General features: G+C 28.4%; 1 protein-coding gene across 1 annotated transcript in view; it reads left to right on the top strand.

Moving 5' to 3' along the window:
* Positions 1-24,490, top strand: part of LOC111636595 (protein sel-1 homolog 1-like) — a 94,406-nt gene that overhangs the window by 16,228 nt on the left and 53,688 nt on the right. Inside the window, exons 2-5 of the mRNA XM_023381878.1 lie at positions 527-1,104; positions 10,626-10,686; positions 17,932-18,094; positions 21,882-22,040. Coding sequence (XP_023237646.1) covers positions 570-1,104; positions 10,626-10,686; positions 17,932-18,094; positions 21,882-22,040 — 918 coding nt within the window. The 5' untranslated portion in view covers positions 527-569. The remainder of the gene's footprint in view (positions 1-526; positions 1,105-10,625; positions 10,687-17,931; positions 18,095-21,881; positions 22,041-24,490) is intronic.

Genomic DNA, 24,490 nt, shown 5'->3' with positions numbered 1-24,490 from the left:
AATGTATTTTCATCTGATGACAGCTGATGGTGCTGCAAACACTTTTCCCAGAGTTGGCTATCCAATTCTATCTAGTCTGTACTCAATGTTTTAAGCTCAGACTAGATAGGACTGAATAGATTGTTTTTAAATTTGAGTTTACAAATTGTTATAATTACTTTGAATTTGTTACAAAATTACAATCTGTTAACAAATTTTAAATATTCTATAATATAAATATATGATATTACTTGAATGCACAATTTGTTTTGTGTCATCAAGTATGCATATGTAATTAATATCATTATTAATAATTAACATGTAAAATACTTTTATCTACATGTTCTTGATGTGAAGATTCTTTATATGTTAAACAAAACTAAGAATTCTTTCTAATTTACTGAATTTTTACATATTTGTTTAAAAATATTGTCTATGTATATGTTGCTGGATATTCAACAGTTTAATTGTTATGAAAATTATGTTGTTATAACTAAGTCTGTTTTCATGATCTTTGGAAATATAGTCTGAATTTTTTTATTTACAGAAAATATCAAGAACTGAAGATTTTTAACAAGTACTAGTTCAATATGGTCTTTTTAAAATGTCAGAAAGTATTATTATTGTTACTATTTTTATGGTTAAGAAACAATATTGTGAAAGCTAATCAAGATACACACATTAAATCTCCTGCTGTTAGTGTAAATGTAAATAATCCTTCTGAAGATGAACCAAAAGAATCGTCATTAAATTCACCTGTTACTTCAAAGAATAATGATGCGTCATCTAGTGAAGAACCTGTTTCTAGTCATTCTAATGAAAAAATAACAAATTCTGAAAATTTAAAAGTTATTACCAAAACTGAAGATTCAAAAACAATTGCAGATTCTGTTGATGAATTATTAGTTAAGGATGATAGAAAAGATTCTAGTTCTTATTTATTGGAAAATCCAACCAACAATGATAATTTATATAAGAATGCAGAAGATGATAACGTGCATAAAAGTGAAATGAAAGAGAAATCTATCTCTCTTGATAAAGAGGTTTCTGATGATTCTAATACATTAAAAGAAGAATCTGAAAAATTACCAGTGAAAGAAGAATTGACAGAAGAACAAAAACAAGGTTTGTAATGAAAAGATAATTAAATTATTTAGATATTTAAAAATAACTTTTAGCTTTGGTGAATTGTATTAATTTGTATTTTTCTTAACACTATTTGTATTTTATATTTAATGGTCATACATTGTCAGATACAAAATTTTAAATATTTATTTCAATGTTTTAAATTTTATATTTAAAATCCTGTATACAATAGAATTATCATGATTACAGATATTGTTATCAGTCATAATATTACCAATATTAACCTGTTCCAAAACTTATAAATTAAAATACTGTAGTTTGGGGCAAATAAAAACAAAACTTAAAGAAAATTTTGTATGTGCCTGATAAAAAATTAACAAATCAAAAATTTCTCAATGTTATCTGTTTTGACATTACTTAAAGCACTGCCATTATGTTTTTTAGGCTGATAGCAGTGTTCTAGATGCCAGTCTAGGGTCTGTTTCATAAAACATATTACCCTAATAGTATGAGTTTATTTACACTAGTGTTTGTACAAACAACCATAATCCATTCTTTGGTGACTGTAAAACTTAGAGCAACATATTCATGCTTTGAAGCCTGTAAACTTTCTTGGAAGTACCTTCTAATTTATTCCTGTTTGATCTGTGTTGTGTGTTGTACACACCATTTCTAGAGTAGCCGTCATTTTCCATACACTGCAAAAACTTCTCTTTGAATTCAAATGCTATCACAAGACAATGATTCTCCCTCAATATGAAATTATACAATTGCAAGATTTAATATTCTTTAGCCAACTAGTAACAACTTTGAAATTAGGTGAATCATTCAACTTAATATTTAGTTCTAACATTTTCTTATACAATAAAGATATCAGATTTCCTTTGTTTCATCTTTATGTAAACTACAAATAAAGTTCACTATCAAGGCACTTTGTGTTCCTCTTCCTTGCCATGCTTGCCTCATGGTTTTTAATTTCTTTGAGCTGTCATCATTTGCTCAATTCATAGTGTTTCATTTCTTGAATCATTGTCTGAGTTCAGTTTTGATGCAAATTTTAAGATTGATTCTCTCCTTTTTTTTGTATCTGGAATTGTTGCTTTACTAAGATTAAAAATATTGGCCAACAGTTTGATTTCCAGATTTGACTTCATTGTTAACATGTTCTGCTTTCTTTTTGGAAATGATGCCATTCTGGGCAAGAATTTTACACATACACAGACTGGCGAAACTGTTTTTCAAGAAGCAAAAAAAGGAAGAATTTGGGAGTGGCATGGATTGGTGGCACCTACAGATTAAATTAAGATTAAAATCAAAAATTAAAACTGGAAGAGATAACTTGTAAAATGAAAACCATTCACATTTTTCAGTAAAAGAGTTTAAGGAACTGTAATAATTAAGAAAGGGTTTCATTGATTGATGAGAGCAAACTCTCAAGGAAAAAAAAACACGTAAAGTAGAAGATGGAAAAAATGAATTTATTATGCATGATGATAATGTGCATGTACAAAGGGATTCCAACTCTGAGGTTTTTGATTAGCAGTTTCCCAAAATCCAGTAATTGATAGAACAATTACAAAAAATATTGCAATTTGTACAAAAAGAAACTGAAAATAATAATTAAAAAAAATTTTCTCTTACACTAATTCTTAATACTAAGGCTGAATTCACACTACTGATGTCAACAATTGTTCAGGAAACTATCAAAACTTTGATGGTAATTATAGCCATTCATATTGAGAGAAAAACAAGGTGATTTCTCTGCTTTGGTCCAGGAATTATGATTAAAAGATTATTGAAGGATTTTTAAAATTATTTTTGTATATCTCAAAATATTTTAGACTATTTATTAAGCTTTTTAGGGCATTTTTTTTAACATGAGAGATTAGCAGTTCCTCCATTTTTGTCAAAGAACTGTGGGAAGTTCACACTGATTGGCCAGTTCCGTTATGATGATGACAAATGGTGAATCTTGGTCCAGTTATAATGACTGGTGTGAATGTTTTACAGACAAAGATAAATGATAAAAACATTGGTTTTTGTCATTGTCATTGGCAGTGTGAATGCAACCTAATTTATACCTAGAAAGAAATAGAAGATAGGAAGTGAGAAGTAGCAAAGATGGTGTACAAGATAGGAAAGAATACCTGGGTAGTGTAAACATTGTTCGGTTACTGTGAATTGCCATGTGAAAGTTTCTTAAACACAAAATTCTCATTTGTCTTTCTTTTCTTTAATTTTTGAGGGTTTTTGTATATTTGATCTCAATAGCTAGTCACTCATGTTCAGACTAATCAAGCTGGAATGCTGATATCTTCAGCCAAGGAAGTTCAGAGCTTTCTACCTCAAGTTTCATTTTTCTCCTGTTTAAAAGGTACTGGACACTGCAATTTATTGTCCTCCCTCATCGAGAACGGGTCAAAAAGTAACTTTCCTTTGCTTCATATGTCCCTCAGGTAACATCGTATACATTATGTTGGTGAATTCTAGGAAGTGGTCCTCACCTCCAAGAAAGAATTAAGAAGATTAGAAAGTTCTCAAAGGTGGAAAGAACAAAGAATAGGGAAAAATGTCAGAAGGACAAAAGCAGACTATATGGCATACAACAAACATTTTCAGTTTATTTTATAAACCTCTGCCTCAGGTTTATAAAATAAACTGAAAATGTTTGTTTCTTAAATTCTTTTGCTGGAAAAGTGTGAATGGTTTTCATTTTACAAATTAAGATTGATACTCAAAGGCCCAAACTCAAGAAAACAGAAGGATTATGACAAATAGTATGTCAGATTTTCCAGGAAATGCACATTACATGCAGTATAATTCTGAGAATATTTCACAATGAACCTGTCAGAGATTTCGGTGTGGGATATTCTTAGAATTATGGTGTTTACAGTATTCTCAGACTTAACATGTATAGTATGTAAGCTGGCTATTAGTGGTGAGGCCAATTGCCTCTGAAATGTGATGATAAAATCCAAACTGAAGGACATCCATTTAAGGTTTGTTTTGACAATCCAAGGAAACACAAGAAATAAAAAAAGAGAGAGAGAGAGAAGTTTGGATAATTGATGCTACATTGTAATGTCAAACCCTCAAACACAAACTTGTATATATAAAACTTGTTACTACTAATAATTCAGCTGCAATTTGAAAAAATTGTAGACCTATAAATTCCCACTGTTGTCCATTTCTCTCTCTTTTCTTAATCTCAAAAACAGAGTTAGATAGATGAAATCCAAGACCAGATATGGAAACCTTAGGGCAGGAGGCCCCGATTAACTAACTATTTACAAACTTCCAATTAAAACTGGAAGTCACATTATTTCAATTCAAAACTTTTCCCCTGAAAGCAATTATATGACTCTATTGTTAAAGGAAAAGTATGATATACAGGAGCAAGACACTACTAATTTGAGGTGGAGAGCATATATTTTAAATTAAATAAATTAAAAATATGATTAAAAATTGCAGNGAAGACTAAATCATTTGTTCATGACATTAATTTTATATTTTCTGATAGACTAATTAATAACTTTAAATATTAGCTATATAAAAAAAAATTAGAATTTTCAATCACAAAATTCTGTTTAACAAAATAATAAAAAATAATGTTTAAATCAAAAATATTGTTCATTTAGAAATAACAAAACCACTATTCAAAACAATGTCATGAGATGAATCAAAGAAATTTCATGACAATTTCAGATTTTGACATAACCGAAAAAAGAAAAAAATTAAAAATCTGACAAAGGCTCTTGTACAACTTTCCCAGAACTCAAACAGAAAGTTAAGGAGACATGGAATAAAGTACAAAAGTTTGAATTATAATTTCTAAAAGTTAGAAAAATGGCAAAAGCTATATTTTTGGGATAGGAGGCAATTAACAAAAAAAAAAAAAAAACTGCAAATGTCAATAATGAGTAAACCTTTCATTAAATCTGACCTCACTAGGGTTATGATTCCCTATCCCCTTTAACTTATAATCTTTAAAATGTAATAGCATCAATACCCATACACAGAAGTATTCCTGCCATATTTCAAAATGGGGTGCTAAGAGATGAAAAATACAGGCCAATATATATACAATTTTTTTCCTTTTCTAGATGTTTTTGGAATTGGGACTTAAAATATCAATAAATGCAAAAAATGCAGAGGGTCAAATTTAACCAATTATAATACTTTCTCTATGCTCTATAATAGCCAAAAAAGTAATGAAATATTGCTTTCTTCTAAAAGTCTCAAAGTTTTTTTCTTACATGTAAACTTTTAAGACTTCTAGAAGATATATTCAATCCAAAATTCAATATTGTTGTTATAGATATTATCTAGAAGTTTGCAGTACCATAAACTTCTAGAGGAAATCATTTATTTTTAAATTCAAGAATATTAGATTAGTAGTTTTCATTTTACTGATACTGAATGTTTTTTTCCTTTTGTTTTATTAGTAAATAAAATTCATTCGTCTAATTATGTGTATAATTTTAATTACATCATATTTTAAAGTAATTATATTTCATTTTTTGGGCTGTAATTTGAAAAATTGTAGACCTAATAAATTCTCACTGTTGTCTGTCTATCTTTCCTTAATCTTAAGAATGGTGGTGTTAGATAAAATCAAGACTAGATATGGAAACCTTAGGGGACAGGAGACCCCAATTAACTATATACAAACTTCTGATGTAAACCAAAAGTCACACTATTTCAATTTAAAAAATTTTCCCCTGAAAGGAGTTAGTTAGATGAACGGCATGATTCCATTGTTAACTGAAATGTATGATGTACAGAGACAAGACACCACAGTACTAATTTGAGATGGAGAGCATATATTTTAAATTAAATAAATTAAAAATATGATTAAAAATTGCAGTTTGGCATTGTGATGATGTCACAATAAATAATTGTTTGTTCTTATTCTTTGAGGTTTTAAACTTTTAAATAAAGTTTGAAAAATTAGACACTATAGTCAAATCTTCATTTAATATTACTGTTTGTTATCCTCTGAAATTGACACTAAATTGAGTGTGATGCTAATCTTGAAGAAACTCAAATAATAAGAAGTGCAACAGTGTATCAGAAATTAAGTTTCTCTAAATTTTCCTCTTATTAATAAAGTTTACAAGTGCAAGTTTGGTAATAAGATACCACATGATATCCCACATGTGCATTCTTGTTTTTATATGTATCATGTGACAAAAAGAAGTCTGCAAGTCAGCATAAACATGTCTGGATTAATTACAGACAAGCCAAACCACTACCAGATTACATTGGACTACATTTTTTGTACATTTTTTGTGATTATATTTAATTAATTTCTAAATAATTTGTCACTACAGGGAAGTATTAGGCATCATCTCTTATTAAATTGAATAATTATAATAAATTATATAATTTAGAATATTTTGGAAGAAAAGAATCTGCCCAGAGCAGGACTCAAATCCACAACTCATGCTTACTGTGTGGATATGTTGCCAGTTACACTACCCAAGCCTCCATCCATTCTCCTCTTCCAGATATATTTAATTATGATATAAGCATCTTTGGTTACTCCATTCTGAAATATTCTAAATTATTTAACTATAATTATTAAATATAATAAGAGATGGTGCCTAATGCCTCTCTGTAGTGACAAACTATTTAGAAATTAATTAAATATAATTGTGAAAAATGTAGCCCAATGTAATCTGGTAGTGGTTTGGCTTATTAAAAATAAGTTGGGTTTCGAGATGTTTGTATAGTAATGACTAAAGAAAGAAATACAGGGTATAATTCATTTTCTGTTGGCAAAGAGGACTGCACCAATTGAAATTCATCAAGAGCTAGAATATATGAAATGGCATAATCTGTACAAACTGTGTAAAATGCAGGACTGTGGAGTTTTGGTGTTTTAGCTGGAGTCGGAGTCATCAAAAAATCCGCCGACTCTGACTCCTTTTTACTTACCAACTTGTTATGTATATAAAACGGAAAAGTATTTTAATCATGTCAAATTTGACCCTCCAAGTTTTTTTTTGCAAATCTACACATTTGGAGACCTCTGGAACTCCTCAAAAAAGTCAATAAAAGGGAAAAATTGTGTTTGTGTGTTGCATCTAATTTGTTTAATTTCTTTATTTTCTGTTCTGAGATATTAAACAATATCTCAGAATGGATAAAGTTTAAGAAATGAAATGTGGCACTGTAGCATATAAAGGGGCATTAATACTATTAAATTTTGGTTCTTAATTAAAGGTTGACAGGGTGAAGACATAAAAGGGGTCATGTGTCATATCTCTTAATGAATATTTTACTCGTTATTAGTGTTCAAAATTTAAAAAAATAAAATAAAACTCGTCTCTACCCTCAAAGTAAGCTTTTTTTGTCATTTTATAATAGTACAGTAAAACCCGTTAAGATGTTCTCGCCTAAGATGTTAGAATGTGTATGGAGACACGATTTAGTTCAACCACTTTGACGCTTAATAACTAACTCCTGTGTTAAACCATCTGACTCCGATTCTGACCACTTTGACCACAGAAATTATTAGGCTTCAAACAGGGTGAACAAAATCATGCCCCCCACACAGTCTTAACATCCACACATATAGAAAAAATTTCGAATCTTTTGCTTAATTAACTCGAAATTTCAAGGTGTTCTGAGTCCAAAAATGTAAAAATTTGGGAGAGGTCATTTTTTGACCGAGCGCTACACTTTGTTATATATCCTCTGTTATATATAACAGCCAGAAAAGTAAAAATTATCAAATACATATTTATATATAACTCAGAGGAGTCTTTTAGCTTTGAAATAAAAAGTTTCTACATTCTATCTTTATTAGAACTCTGTTTATTGAATCTTTTATTCTGAGGTCATGTAATGACATCAGAATTTCCTGGTCTCTTTCGATAACTAGTCCGCCCCTGGTCAAAGTCGGAGTCGGATGGTAAGGAAAAGTTGAAGTTGGAGTCGGTAGATTTTTACATGACTCCACAGCCCTGGTAAAATGGTGATAAGATTTTGAGTCTGATCAAATGAAATTCTGCGATGAGGAAAGTTGGGACAACTTTCAACAGTGACTATGCTTATATTTACATTGAAGAAGCTATTCAGTATATCCAACATGAGCTGCTTGTTGTACAATACATGGCCACCTTCAATGGTCCCTTTCTCTCTCTTTCTTTGTCAACTCAGTAGAGTCTAGCATCAAAGCTTTTAGCAAATCAGTTCCTCTGTCATCTGTCTATCATGCCCATGCCTAGATGCTGCTACTTTAATATAATACAATTTTTTTATGATAACCATCCAACTGAAACAATGTGTGAGTTCTTCAATGAGTTATCTGAATAATGATATCTTGTATGTGTCATGATACCCATAGAGATATGGAATAATTGATGGTGTTTTGGTTTCCTATATACAGACATAGATGTGAATTCAATTTTATATATATAGAATTTTATTAATTTGAATTATATTTATTTCTTCAATATTATTTCTATTTTACTATATTCAATTTGTGTTAACTTTTATATATAATGTAACTTATATTATAGATGATTTAATATTTCAATTGATTTTCATCATTAAATAAAATTTTTATTTAAGTTTTTTACAGTATAAAAATGAATATTTTGTCTTATATTAAAAGTTTTCTATATTCAAAATTGTTTTTTCACGCTATACCACAAAAAGCATTTTTCTTCATATAAATTTTATCTTGCATTTTCACACTGTTTCATCATTAGAAAAATTTGAATTAAAATTCTGCTATATCCTAAAACAATAGCAGAATTTTAATTCAAATTTTTCTAATGCTTTTTTAGAAAACTCAAATTTTTCTAATGCAGCTTTTTTTGATAAACCGACTTTCACAGCATTTTTAAACATGACAAAAGTGTTGCTTTTTATGGCCTTGTTTTTATTAGTACATGTCCTATGGCAAAAGCCAATGGCTTAATGGAAAACTGTCTTGGAGCAATGATTGCTGATTTTTGAAATGCATCAATAGACTGATCATCACATTTGAGACTTACAAGATGGTGAAAAGTAATTCCCTTAAAGGCAAAAATGTCTATCAATAAAGCTGAAATGAGAATTGCAACATTTGTCATTGAAAATCGCAAAAATTTTAAGGTTTATCTTTCATATTTCTAAATATCAAACAACAGATTTAAGTACTTTGGAATTTATTCAACAACTTTATTACTATATCAAATTTCAGTGGAAATAAAATAAATTTACTGTTTTTTGTCATCTAATTCAGTTGCTGTCCTGTTTTTGTTGCTAAGTGTCATTATTTTCCTGAAATTATTCAATCTATTTGCATATTCATGGTTCAAAGCTTTCATATAGTAGATCTGCTCTTTTAAAGGCTAGTTCATTACAACATATTCTGCACAGTGAGTGATAATGGCATGACCAACTTGCCATTGTGATGTTATTTCATGACAGAAAAGTAATGTGTCAGCAAATTGAGTCCAGCTTGACTTTTACTGCAATGGCAAATGGAAAGTTAAACATTCATCCAATGACAGAAGATTATTCAAATGATGTAACTTGTTTCTTAATATGACAAGTTATCAACTTGATGTTTGATCATGTTGTGTAATATTAACAATGAAATTTTAACTGAAATGATGATATTAATCTCAATCACCTTTGTTTTGAATTGTATGATTATTTAATCATATTTCTGCAATTTGGTTGTCATGATATTCTAATTTTTTTCAAATTCCTTATTAGGTTTATCCCTTATTAGGTTTATCAAAACCCTTATTAGGTTTATCATCATTCCTGAATTTTGACTAGGCATTATTTAAAACTAAATACAGATGATTATGATACTATCTATTATGATACTAATCATGATGAATTCATCACGATTAATATCATAATAGCATCTGTATTTTTCTAAATCTAACATTTCACTTATCTATCATGCCTATATACTTGTCAAGGTCAGAACCAGAAAAAAGTGTAATGTGACAGGATCACTTTAATGACAGTAGGTAATCTATTTGAAACTGTGGCATTTTCTGCCATAGTATGAACCAACCTTAAAGTGAGAAAATCTTTCCATCACAAATACCACTAGTATCTTGTGGAATAGTAAATTTTAGAGTATTTTTTTCTTTTATATAAAAAGGAGTATAATATAAAAAAATTTTTTATTTTTTTGGGAAATCTTTAAAGTAATCATTTCAATATGTAGTTTATTTTAAATATTAACAAGTTATTTATGCTATTTTGCTCTCTCATAAAATTATTTCTGTGATGTTATTGGAGAAAAATGGTAATTTATTACAGTTCAACAAAACACATACCAAATTTTAAGCTAGAAAAAGTACTTACAAGTAATCTGATTAATGATTTTGAAATTTTTCTATTACATCTTTATATTTATCATCTAAAAAAAGATAAGAACATTCAAACAAGTTTATTTCAAATCAATTATCTCTGTTTAAAAGTATTGTTGAACTGTAAAACAATATGAATCTATCTCTTCAGTAAAATGATAATTGAAAATTAAGTTTTCTAGAAAATAAATATTTGGATTTAATTGATTAATTATTTTTAAATTTTAGTGCAAATTTTATATGAAACAGCAAAGAGCATATTGAATTCTACAAAACCAGATAAAAAACGGTATGGAAAATCTGTTTTTTGAATAATTTCATTTAAATTTATATAACACAATATATTTACAATATATAATTTTATTTGGCAGCTTATTGAAAAGATTATTGTGGTAGACATTTGTCTAATGCTTTCCTTTTTAAATGATTTAATTAACTTTGTTAAATTCTAAATCAAAAACTGAATCATTAGACAGAATTTGTTATAGATCTAGTATATGTAATAATTATTAGTGAAGTAATAATAATAATGTAATAATAGTAGTAGTAATATAGCCCAATATAATTTGGCAATCATTTGGCTTTAATATATAACTATCGGGTCTGATGTTTATATTAAAGCTGTTCACTGTAAAATATTAGTTTTTAATTAATGTATGAAATTTTATGTAAATAAATATGATTAGAAAATTATTTAAAATCACTATTTAAGTTTTATATTTCATAAATTTTATTTTAATATCAAAAAAATAGTAAAAATATCCAGGTCTTGTACTCATTCACATTTGAAGTGTAATTGCAATTTTTTACCCAATTTGACTTGCTATTTTCAACACTGCAAGTCAATTTTGACAATCAGAAGATTTCAAATAAAAATTATTTCTGTTTGTTTCTATCATTTTAACTTTGTTTACATGTTTTTTTTTAAAACCAGTATGACAGATATTTTATCCCAATTTATCATTTGTAAGGCATTGCTTTCCACTTATTTGTGTAAGAATTTCCAAAAACTTGTTGATGTCACAAACATCACTGTAACCTCAACTGCAGGAAAAATCTTTTGCAAATAAAAATAAGTGAAGTATTATGAATGATGCATTTACAAACTAGAAATTAATTATTACCAGCTTCTTATGATAAATAGCAGAAGAGTTGCTCATTCTAGTTGAGAGAAAACAATGAACACAAAAATCAAGATAATTTATAGTGCATTAGTCCTGGTATATGATTTCCAGCTTATTATTACAAATAATTTTTTAATAAATAGACAATAGTTATTTCCTTTTTATGTTAAGATCAAAACATGTAAAAGCTATATGAAGACTATAAATTAGGCTTAACTGATAAAAGTATTAAATTATTTCTTAATTTTAATTTTCAATGAAGTTATAGTTTAGTCTTTCTTTAATTTAGGTTTAATTGACACATATGGAAAATAAATTTGGCAATTTCATCATCTCTAACTTGATACACATCAACATATTCAACAACTTTCAGCTCATAAGATTGTCGGTAGAACTCATCATCAATTATGAGAGGTGTTTTGGAATGTGTACAGGCAGTCACTGCTTTCCATTGTCTTATTTTTCATAATTCCATTTACATGTCAAACATAAACTAATACTTTTATGATTTTGTTAACAACTTCTTAATATACTTATTCATCCTTATGCTTTTTTTAGTTTATTTTTTCTGGTTTTTTTTTCAGATTGCATTCTGAAATTTTGTGAAATGCAATCTGAGTTAAAACACTCACTACCAATGCTTGAATTATCTGTTGAATTTTAAACAACTGAACTGTTTCTATAAAATAAAGCAACAAAAACTCATTTTAACAAAATCAAAAAAATGATTACAGTAGAGTCCCGAAAACTCAGCCTAATGTGGACCGAAGGGTGGCCGAGTTTGTGAAAATGCTGGGTTATCGGGAATGGGGTTAAAAAAGAATAAGTAAAATTGTGGAGTCCTCAGAAAATACTGTACTGTACTTGTATGTATTGTTTGCTTGAGAATATAACAGAGAATAAACGGCCCAAATACCCTTAAACAAAGGAAAAGTCTGTACTTTATGAAGGCATAGAGCCTTTACTACATAAAAATGAAAATTAATGAATACACAGTGTACAGTAATTTACCTAATAAGGCAGACCTCAGAAAAATACTTTACGAGGCATAAAGCTGTCTATAATGAAAACTAATTAGGGGTTTTTTCACACTGCCAGGGTGTGGACAAGTTATCCGGACTGCTGGGTTATCGAGTGTCGAGTTTTCGGGACTCTACTGTATTTAATTTGACAAGAGTATTATAAACTACAATGTGGATAAGGGGTGCTGAAATTCTATCTTTCTTTTCTCTGTAAACTTTCAGGTGAGTTTGAGAATTTTGAAACAACACTTCTAACATCCAAAGGTTTCACTTGACAATGGCTTATTTACTTAATTTACTTTTACATATGCATTTTGGAATGATGTATACTTTTGTGTTCCCTCCTCAGTGGTATTTCTACATAAGAAGTCAGTATTATATATCATACATTATTCACATTTTAAAACAATAATGGAATCAGTACTTACAAATTAAAAAGTAATAGTTTCAAACAATTTTTAAAATTCATATACTTCAAGATTAAATACTTTAAAAAACTTGTTAAAAACAACTATCATACTTGTAATGTTAAATATACACTGTGTAGAAACAGTATTCATATTTAATTTTATATTTAATATTTTAAATATAAAATTTATTACATATTTTAATATTTTGACTGGCTTTTATACTTCAAATATTTTAATGGTTTTATACAGTTCAGTTGGCTCCACTTAAGAATACCACAAAGAAATTTACGATATTCTTCATATATACATAGGCTGTTTTTTTTTCAATATCCGATGGTCTTTAAAAAAAAGACAAGTATAAATAACAAAATGAATTTATTATCAAAAGTTAGATATAAACATGGTTAGTTTTTGACATAATCACTGTGAAGATTGAGGCATTTGTCATATTTGTAGATGAGCTGTGCAATCCCCTCTTCATAGAATGTTGCTGCCAGTGAATTGAGATGGCCTTAATGATGTTGTTTTGAAGATTGTCATTAGTCTCAAACCTCTGCTCTCCTAGCCACATTTTTAGTTCAGGAAATAGGTGGAATTCTTCACACATTAAGTTAAAAAGTTCCAAGCTGGATGGAAGTCTTCACCACTTTTAAACACCCAGCATATAGCCCCAATTTAGTGTTGAGTGACTTTCACTTCTTTCCTGAACAGAAAAAGTGGCTAGGAGGGCAGAGGTTTGAGACTAATGACAATTTTCAAAACAACATTAGGGCCCATCTCAAGTCATTGGCAGCAACATTCTATGAAAAGGGATTGCACAACTTGTCCACAGATATGGCAAATGTTTCAATCTTCATGCTGATTATGTCGAAAAGTGACATGTTTGTACCTACTTTTGGTAATAAATGCATTTTGTTATTTACACTTATCTTTTTCTTTACGGACCATTGAAGGTTGAAAAAACCACTCTCATATTTATACACCATTTTATACACCATATTTATACACCATTTTAACCAGATTAGTGATCTGTGTTCTTATTTTTATTGTATTTTACAAAGAAATATGTTTAATTTTGATTCTTTTTTTACATGTTACTTTCTCTTGGTTTAAAAATGTTTGTAAATGAAATTTATATTATGCTTAGCTTTATTATATATATACTGCTGTANATTATCTTCTGTTTGTAACAATTCAATAAAATTGTCTTAATATACTGTATCGTTAGTAATTTTATTGTATTTATAAAGTTTGTATAAATTTAACATTGATACATTCCATTTTAATAACAATGCAAACCTTATATATCTTTGTTAACACATTAAGTTAAACATTTTTTTATTCAGATCTCTAAATTAAGATTTTGTAACGTAAATTTGTATGTACCAAGGTGAATCTTTGGTACATACAAATTTTTAATAGCGATTACTGACAAAAAATGTCTCATAGTTTATAATACACCAAAAAATTTAGCCAAAAAAGTTGTAAGTTTTTCATAATGAGTTTTTATCAAAATATACCCAAGTATTAAATACAAGGTATTATCAACAGTTTTCAATTGATTGTTACCGAGCAAAATATTTAATTCAGAATTATTTAGTATTTTATTCCTAGTATTATCTAGTACTGTAGTGTATAAATGATGATATTTGATTTATCATGATTAACACAATTTATGTTTATGCAAATAACAAATCTTATCTAATAACTTAATAATCATATGACTTTTTTTTAGTTTTACATATTTAAATAACATTAATATCTAGCTTTAATTATGGATATTTTATAATTACTTACATTTAACATTTACTATTTCATATATAAACCATTTTACAGATATTTCATACAAGTAGAAAAATTACTATCTTATTACAATGATGCTGCTTTACTTTCAGCTATGCCCTCTATTATGTCATACCATAATTTATTAATTAGCATATCTTCTGATATATTAATCAAATTTTCATTTTTAGCATGTTTTTTAATTTGGATATGTTCTTTAAATTTACATTTATATATATCAGTTTTTTTTGTGTAATATTTTTACCTTATTTCTATTAATTTCATAATTATTAGTCATTGAATGTTCATACCCCGGGGATTGATTGTGTCTCAGTCAGATTGCCTCTTCATGCTTTTTAATTCTTTTATTAATACATGACTTGCTCACTAATGATTAGGATTCTCTCTTGTACATTCTAATTTATACATGGTCTGTAAATAAAGTAATGAGACTTTTTCTGTAAATATCTGTATTCATAATTAATCTACAAATCAACTCTCTCTCTTTCAAAATGTAACCTCACACGAGTAACTCGTTTTCGCAGCCTTTCAAGAACCTCACAGTAAAAATGCTGATTGACAGTTTGTCCTTGAGGCACGAATTCTTTATGGACAATTCTATTGCTATCAAAGAAGCACATGAGCATGAGTTTGATCTTCGACTTGCTCATTCTCACTTTTTTTGGCCATGGGGAGGTTGCTGTGTACCACTCCTCACTTTGGTGTTTTGTTTCTGGATCATACTCAAAGATCCATGTTTCATCACCTGTAATGACTTTGTGAGGAAATCTGGATCATTTTCAATCCAGTCCTGAAAATCACAGCACACTTTCTTTCTCTTGTCTTTTTGCTGAGAAGTGTGGTTTTTGGGGACCATTTTTGCACAAATTTTTCTCATCCCTTATTCTTTGGTCAAAATTTGAAGAATGGTTGTGTGGTTCAAATTCAGCTCATCTGCAATCAATCTGATGTTTAACTGATAGATTGCACAAAGTCTCTGATTTGTTCCACATTTGCATCAGTTTGTGAAGTTGATGGCCTTCTTCCTGAGGGTCATCTTCAACAGATTCTTGGCCTTTTGAAAATGCTTTAAACCATCTAAAAACCTGGGCTCTTGACAAAGCAGTCTCCCTGTAGGCCTGTTGAAGTTTTGCAAATGTTTCAGTAGCATTATCTCTGAGTTTGAGACAAAACTTGATTGCACAATGTTGTTCATAACTACATTTGCTCATTTTCGGAACACGCAACAAAATATCACTTTGCAAAATATGCACTCACAGTACACTAGTTAACGTGACAAGGTTTTCACTTAAACTGAAGCTATATGGCACGTTGTCCTCACACCCCATCCCACCCAAGAAGAACCCCACATTTTGCCAGATTGTTTGCTATGAAACCAGTCTCATCACTTTATTTACAGACCTCGTACACTACCTTCTGCACTGTCAGCCTTTGACATTTGTAACAGCTGTTTGGCTGTTGTTCACCCATAAGGCTTTAACAAATTCTTTGCAGACTTCAGATTGTGAATCCTTATTGTGTTGTGGCCACTTTTGAAGTGATAGAGCAACAGCATACAAATATGTTGTTTTAAAAGTTTCATATTGTCAGACATTGCTGATGTGTCTATTTCCAATGAAATGTGTGATAAAATGCCCTTTGGTTACTCTACTTAGTCTGGTAATCAGTACTAGACTATTCAGTGGCTTGGATGCCATACATCCCAACTCCCCTATGCTAGGGGAAAATCTTATCTTAGGTCCAATGAAAGATAACGGCATAATTTAAATTACAAAGTTCTAGAATGTTTCAAGATTAGTGTTAGGCTTTTCTTCCTGGCTTTGAGTGTACAATGCAATGCCAAGCACAGATGTCATATGGTTTCATTTTTTTTTAGTGAAGTTTAACCATTTCCAGTATTTTAACAGGTAATCTTTTGTACTGACTTGAAGGTCTCATAGTCAATATTGTTTTCTCTTTAAGTAAAAGGAGTTCAGCTTAAAATAATAATAAATAAGATGAATGAGTAATTTTTTTCTAATACTGTGTTTAGATATATGTACTGTATTATTTCTATATTATATATCTTTCTATCAATGATAACAATTTCATTAATTTAAAATACAATTTTATTTTAATTACAAAGGTCATGCATGATCAGGAATTCTCAAGAAATCAGCTTAATTTTTTTATTTTCATTTCTCAAGAAATTTTTATTTAAAGGTTTTAAGATTTTAATACCCTGAATAATTATTTGCAAGAATTGTGGGAATTTCAGGAATTAATAATAATAAATGATTTTTTAAAATATCATTGCTGTTGTAAGTATGTATTCAGGAAGAGGGGATATTAATTGAATGTTTATTGTATATATAAGTAGTTGCAAAATAATTAGAGATGCACATTATTTCAGATAATATCCACCTTTGTATTTCACTTCCAGGTGTACAAGATTTTTCCTTTACAATAACAATAAAATATAGCTATTTTGTTAAAAGTACTTGAAATGATTGTCTTCAAAAGCTAGCTGTAAAAGATGGTATAGGCATCTCCATTTAACATTAATAATTTGTTCTTGAAAATCAGACATTTAGTGTGAAAATGATAATTGGGAGCTTATTTTATTATTTATTTTAGTCCTTTATTTTAAATAGAAAAAATTATAAAAAATTGCAGTGTCAACCCAAATCTTCAAACAACTTTCTAAAATGTAGTTAAACTTAGTTTGTTACTTATAGGTAGGCAATCTACTATCATAATAGGATATAACTCTAAAAACATTGCTATGTAAATGTCAAACAATTGACGTGGTTATTAATGTTTGTATACAGTAACACGTGCAGTCTATATGCTATGCTATAAACATTGTATCTGTTCATACTCAGCATACTTTTCAAAATCTACACAATTTTGATATTTCACTAATTATATTTGGAATGTAATGCCAGATCTTTTCAGCATATTACTTTGTTAAAGTAATTGATTTTTGAGACATAAATATATATTTTTCCTAAATAGATATAGACCAATCATAAAATCATTTCAATTTCTTTTACTATTTACAATATTACAGAAATATTTGAAACTTAAAAAATGGAGTTTTTTTATTTATATATTTAATGAGTCTTTTATTAAAAGTACTAATTTTTTAAATCTGAAAAGTTTTTACAGATATTTCTTTTGTTTGTTTATTTAGAGCATATGATTTGTTAAAGCAAGCTGCTACTCTAGGTCATCCTCAAGCTCAAGAAATGGTAGGACAAGCTTTACTATTTGGTGATGTTTTAAATCAAAATATCTCAGCTGCTAAAGAATATTTTGAAGAACTTGCAAAGACTGGATCTCCGTTTGGACAAATGGTACATATCAAACTATTGAGTTATTAATTTATTATTGTTTCTAGCAGTGATTCCCAACCCAGGGTACACGTACCCCCAGAGATACATGATAGGTTGTTTAGGGGTACAGAAAAAAGTTANAAATAAAATAATATCTTTTTTAATGGTTCAAATCATAATTAACATAAAATTATGCAGAAAATGTAATTAAAATTTTATCTTTTTGTACTTAGTAATAAATATTATACAGTGTTTGTGTATATACATATATATTTTCTATTAAATAATTTAAAATTGCAAAATACATTAAAAATGTTTTCATTGTTTTTGCTTTTACTTAATATAATGATACTGTATTACTGATGTTTTTATTTAACCTTAACCAAACTATATTCAAAATTTTTGATCATCATCAGTTTTTAAGTGTATTATAAAGTAATTCATTTATAATTAATTAATGCACAGAAGTGAATAGAAAACATTGTTATATTAGTTGAAAATATAAATATCAGTTAAAAATAAACAATTAACATCTCTCTATACAAAAATTGATTGCATTATTTATAAGGGTAGGGACAAACTTGACATTTTCTGAGTAGAAAAAAGCACTTTATGACAGAAAAAGCAAATTATTTACAACTGAAAGAGGGCCAAAAACAGGGTTCAATACTGCTCAATTTCTCTGTTTCTACATGCAACACAAGCAATCATTTTTTGAATCCCATTGAAGTGTCACTGGGAATGTCATATTATTCAAACATTTTGGCAGAAAAGAGGACACAACATTTTTAGATGGCACTAATTGGCATTGTATATATTGTTTGGTTGTCTAATGTATTTCTGTTAAGAAAAAAGAAAACAGAAAAGTTGTTCTGCTTTAAATATTTCTGGGCAGAAAATTTTAAGTATGTTTCCAAGTATATTGTCAAATATAGATTTCTGCTACTTTTTATTGAAAGCAAAAATTTAATCGATAGCTAAGATTGTGGTCTTTTTAAAACAAGAACTTGAGGAAAAAGTTTATCTTACAAATTCTGTTGGGCTGCAATTTGAAAAAGTTGTAGACCTATAAATTCCCACTTTTGTCTGTCTGTGTGTCTGTCTTTCCTTAATCTCAAGAATGTAGTTAGATAGATGAAAGAAGAGACAGATATGAAAACCTTAGGGGCAGGAAGCCTCAATTAACTATGTGTGAACTTCCAGTTTGCACCATAAGTCATGTTATTTCAATTAAAAAATTTTTTCCTGAAAGATAGATGACTGGCACAACTCTATTGCTAGCAGGAAAGTATGATGTACAGGGGCAAGACACTACTAATTTGATGTGGAGGGCATATATTTTAAATGAAATAAATTAAAAATATTATTAAAAATTGCAGCCCGGCATTATGACGATGTCAATAAACAATTGCTCATTAGACATNAAATCATTATTAAATATAATAAAAATCAATAATGGAATTTTGTTTTCGTTTTTTTAAAGATGCAGCATTATTGACATTTTTTTGTTCTCTAATATTTCAGTTTGCTTTGAGTTCTGTTAGTTTTGGAACTCTTTTCCATAGTATAATTGTGAAATTTGCTTGATTGCTAATTTTTCGTAACAATAATAATAAAATCAAATGTATGGGAATAAAATTGAGAGATTGATTTAGTTAGTTTTCTTTATTGACCAACATAATTGTATAAAATGATTAGTTGGATCAGTTTTTGGTGCTCATCTTCATAATTTTTCTGAATATGTTAATTGATCATTTATGCTGTAAAATTTTTCTTGTTGACTGCTTTATTGTGTTTTGTATTTGAAATATTCTGTTGAATAACAACAAATGATTTTAAGTATTATTTAATGAATCTGAGAAGTATGAAGAATTTTTAAAATTTTACATTAATTTTCACTAAAAGTATGTTATATTGTTTTTGGTAATTTTATAGCAAAATAATTGTATTTGATTTTTTTGTGGGTAGTAATGTTTTTATAATGTAATTGATAGTATATGCCTTACTGACACAAAATTTATGATTATTTTTCAATGTTTATTTCGAAAGTATAGAAAAATTTTTTTATAGTTTTATATTTAAATGTTATGACACATAATTAGATAGATATTATTATTAATTTAAATTAAATTATTATGTTTTGATATAAAAATTTATTAATAAGTTGAATATTTTTTGGTTTATTTTTCCTATTCATACTTTTATGTTTAAATACTGTATTATACGTAGTACAATCCAAAAGTTCGGGGACTTGAATTAAAATTCTTTACCTTAAAAAGTTTATATTGCCGATGCACAACCACCTTCAAAGTAATCACCTTGGGAACCATACACTTTTGCCAGTGCTTGTACAACTTCTGGAAGCACTGCTGGAAAGCCATTTTTGAAACCTCCTGTAAGGCCTCCTGCGATGCTACTCTCACCTCATCTGATGACACAAAACGGCGTCCCTGCAAATGCTTTTTCATTGATGGAAACAAATAAAAATCACACAGGGCTAAGTCCGGTGAATAGGCGGGGTGTGGAAGCACATTAATTTGAGTTTTGGCGAGAAACTGTGTGACCATTTGGGACCGATGTGCAGGTGCGTTGTCATGCAGAAGGTACCAGTCTCCACTTTGCCAGATCTGATGACGAATGGATTCCCTCAAACGACATAAAATGTCTAGATAATGCTCCTTGTTTACTGTTCTGCCTTCGGGAATAAATTCTGAATGAACAATTCCTTGAGAATCAAAAAACACCTTCATCATGACTTTCCCTTTGCTCGGTGCATGTTAAGATCTTCTGTTAAAATACACTGGCAACTAGTCTTTGATAAGTGAGTAGCCACAGTGATTTTTTCAAGGGTTTGGCGACGATCTTTGCGAACACATTGAGAGACCAACTCAACATTTTTCTTGTTCCGTGAAGTCGAAGGTCAGCCAGAGCATTCATCGTCTGCGATGGATTCTCGGCCCTCTTTAAAACATTGATGCCATTTGTACACCTTTGATTTCGCCATGGTAAAATCACCGTACACCTTTCTTAGCAATTTTAAAGTCTCTGTAGGTGTTTTACCTAAACGTTGACAAAATTTAATGTTGCAGTGCTGTTCTTGAAACTCCATTTTTATTACATCGCAAAACAAAGGTAACTATCTCTGAAAGAAAACAACAGCGCTCGTGGTTTAATCACGTGACATGGGCGAAACCAACCTGAACACATAGGAATGGTTTGATAGAATCAATTTCATACGCTGTAACTTCAAGTACATGCTTTTGTTGTCATACATTACTGCAGTCCCCGAACTTTTGGATCATACCACATATGATGCAGATAGATAGTTGATACTCTAAGAATAATGTAAACAGTAGTTAATTATAAAAGTTTGTATTAAATAAATAGCTATAGAAAAAATAATTAGGCCTATCTTTCTTGAATCATGATTTCCACAATTTCCATAAAGAAATTTTTGCAAATTAGTTTCATAAGAGTTATTTATTTAATTATTGCTTTTTTTAATGCTGTCTGTTAGTGATCTCTCTTCAGTTTTGTTCTATATAGAAGCATATTATGAAATGTAATAAAATGAAAATTAGACTAAAATATTACTTAATAAATTATTTTGGTTTATTATTTATTATTTATTTGCAATGAATATAACTTAATTACTTATAAATTGTATGCTAATATTTCTTTATTTTTGCTATTTTACATTTGTATACTTACTACTTATTTCTTTACTTTTAATTTCTTCTATTTTTTAAACATTAAAAAAAAATATGTATATTGTAATCTGTTTTTACTAAATCAAATTTTATCATGAGCAGTTGAAGAAGAATTATCTTCAAATAGTGGTACAGCCATTCAGAGGGTTCGATTACTTGATGAATTGGAAAATCCAGGATCTACTTCAGGAGTTTTGGATGATGACTTAATACAATATTATCAATTTCTTGCTGATAAAGGGGATGTTCAAGCACAAGTGAGTTTATAGAAATTATATTTCTTACATTAATATTGTTGTCAATTTACATAAAATTTTCATTTTTAACTATATAATATAAAATGTGCTTATATGACACAAGTGAATTTGATGGATGACAATTAAACATAATCAAGTTAATTAAATTATATAAATCAGGATTTGTAATTATTTTGAATGGTTGCTTACAACTGCATAATACAAAATTATACAGTAAAAATGAGGAATCAAACTGTTATATCTTATTTATGACATACCACAGAAATGAAACAAATAAACAGTTTCACAAATACACTATTCAAAAATATCTTCCAATTACCCCCCCAAAAAAAAGAGAGAATAAATATTAAGAAAACAAAGTTTCTTATGAATGCAGCATTCTCCAAACAGGATATAAAGAGGTGAGTAAAGAGAAAATTTCAGTTGTACTTTTTGCAAAGATCATCTTGTCAAATTACTTCTAAACTGTGTCTGTAACAGTATAAATTTTTACTAAAATATTTGTTATTATTATTATGATCTGCTTATTATGGTTAATTGTCAAACATGTGGTGCATAAGTGGAATTCAGAAGCTGTGTATAATCTATGTATGATTTAGGTAAGATTTAAGATGAATTTAATATATTTCATATATCATTGTTTTAAATTACCATAATTATATCTTGATTATATCTATATTTTGATTGAATCAGTTATGAATATGTTAAATTGATATATGTCATATGTGTAATATTGTAAAGATAAGTTAAAAAAATACATTTTAATAGTTTTATTTTATTCTTATTTTAACAAAAACTTTGCTTTATTAGTTAATGGAATTATCAAAATCATTTTTTTTTTTTTCACATTTAAAAATTTACAGAGTTTGAAAAATTGTTGATTATGAATTTAAAATTTTGTAAAATGTAACAAACTGAATAAACAGAGTTACATAATGAAGTACAGACTTCTTGCAACCTTTCTTTATAGGCTTCTAGAGGCAACTACATAAACTTCTAAGGTTTATGTAGTTGCCCGATTGGATATGAACATTTAATATAACCTGAAGATAAAGAAACTGTTCAGTGCTCAGATTTTAATACACTGAGCAGTGTTTTATTTCCATTGTAATCTATGGCTCTTAGGCATATAGGATGTGTTTCCACTTTGCAAGACAAGCTATGTGGTTATGTGGCATTAATTAATTAATATAAGTTTTGGAAGCAAAGGATTAAAGGAAGGTTTTGATAGCATAGCTGGTAATACATCTGTGTATGCTGAAGATGTGTGGTGAGCCTTGTTCTATGTCAAATTTTTTTTCATATTATTCTAAATTATTTAATTTATAAATTGCAATTTCTAAAAAGTGGAATTTATATTGATGTTCAAAGAAGGGTCACTTAAGTACTTTTCCAGTAGGGTAGTAGATTATTGACAAATGTTTTTTTATATGTTCACTAGTCTGTTTTAGGTTCAACTGGAACAAATTACTTTTAAACTGGAATGCCTTGCTGTTCTAAAACATATTGGAATATTTTAAAATTTTGTATTAGCCATAGTATATTTGATGATATGTTCTAAAATCAAAATTAATGATCTTGATTATGACCAATATCTTATCAAGGTCTATAAAATTATATAGCTATTAGATTTTGGCTTTATTCTTCCCACTTATCATAAAATATTTGCCATGCAGGATCATCTCACAATCTTGTGCATTGACACAATCTCTGGATGCTTTATAAATCTTGAGGATTTCTACAGTTCTGATTTGTTTTTCATCAAACACTTTTTTGATTAATTTAGTTTCCTCTAGGTTCACTGTCAATATTTAATTTAAGTTTAATTATCAATTATTAATGTTGATACAAGATGATAGCATAACTACCTATCTTTAGACCAAACTATATAGTTAATTAATTAAATTAGTAATCCAAACATTGCCAAAATGAATTCACCAATTAGGTATTTGGATTAATGTTAACAATCTTCTGTTATCATCATCAATTTAAAAAAAATTGAAATTCTTAACAATAATATAACAACAATAATTCTTAAAATTAGAAAATTTTTAATATACCATTAAATAATTTTCTTCATTACAAATCATGTTTAATTTTAGATTTATTAATTTTATTAATTTCAATCTAAATATATAAAATTACAGTAGAGCATCGATTATCCGACTCAATTGGGGACTGGGATTGGTCGGATAACTGAAAAAACGGATAACCGAAAAATATGAAAAAATACATTATTAGTCTAGTATATTAGTATATCCCATGTAATTAGTATATTAGTATATTGTTATTAACCTACTTTGTGTTGAATTTTCATCGATGTTAAGACTAACAAAAATTTTTTTTAAAATAATAATTGTTGCTATTGTATCGTTAAAAATTAGAAAATTAAGTCTCGTTTAAATACTGGCTCCCTTTCATGGTCGAATGAGTGTTGCCAGCTAAAACAC

Source organism: Centruroides sculpturatus, unplaced genomic scaffold, assembly GCF_000671375.1.
Source record: "Centruroides sculpturatus isolate CEXI.00-Female unplaced genomic scaffold, Cexi_2.0 scaffold152, whole genome shotgun sequence".
Lineage (NCBI taxonomy): Eukaryota > Metazoa > Arthropoda > Arachnida > Scorpiones > Buthidae > Centruroides > Centruroides sculpturatus.
The sequence above is the reverse complement of the archived record's forward strand: the minus strand, read 5'-3'. Positions and strand labels throughout refer to the sequence as shown.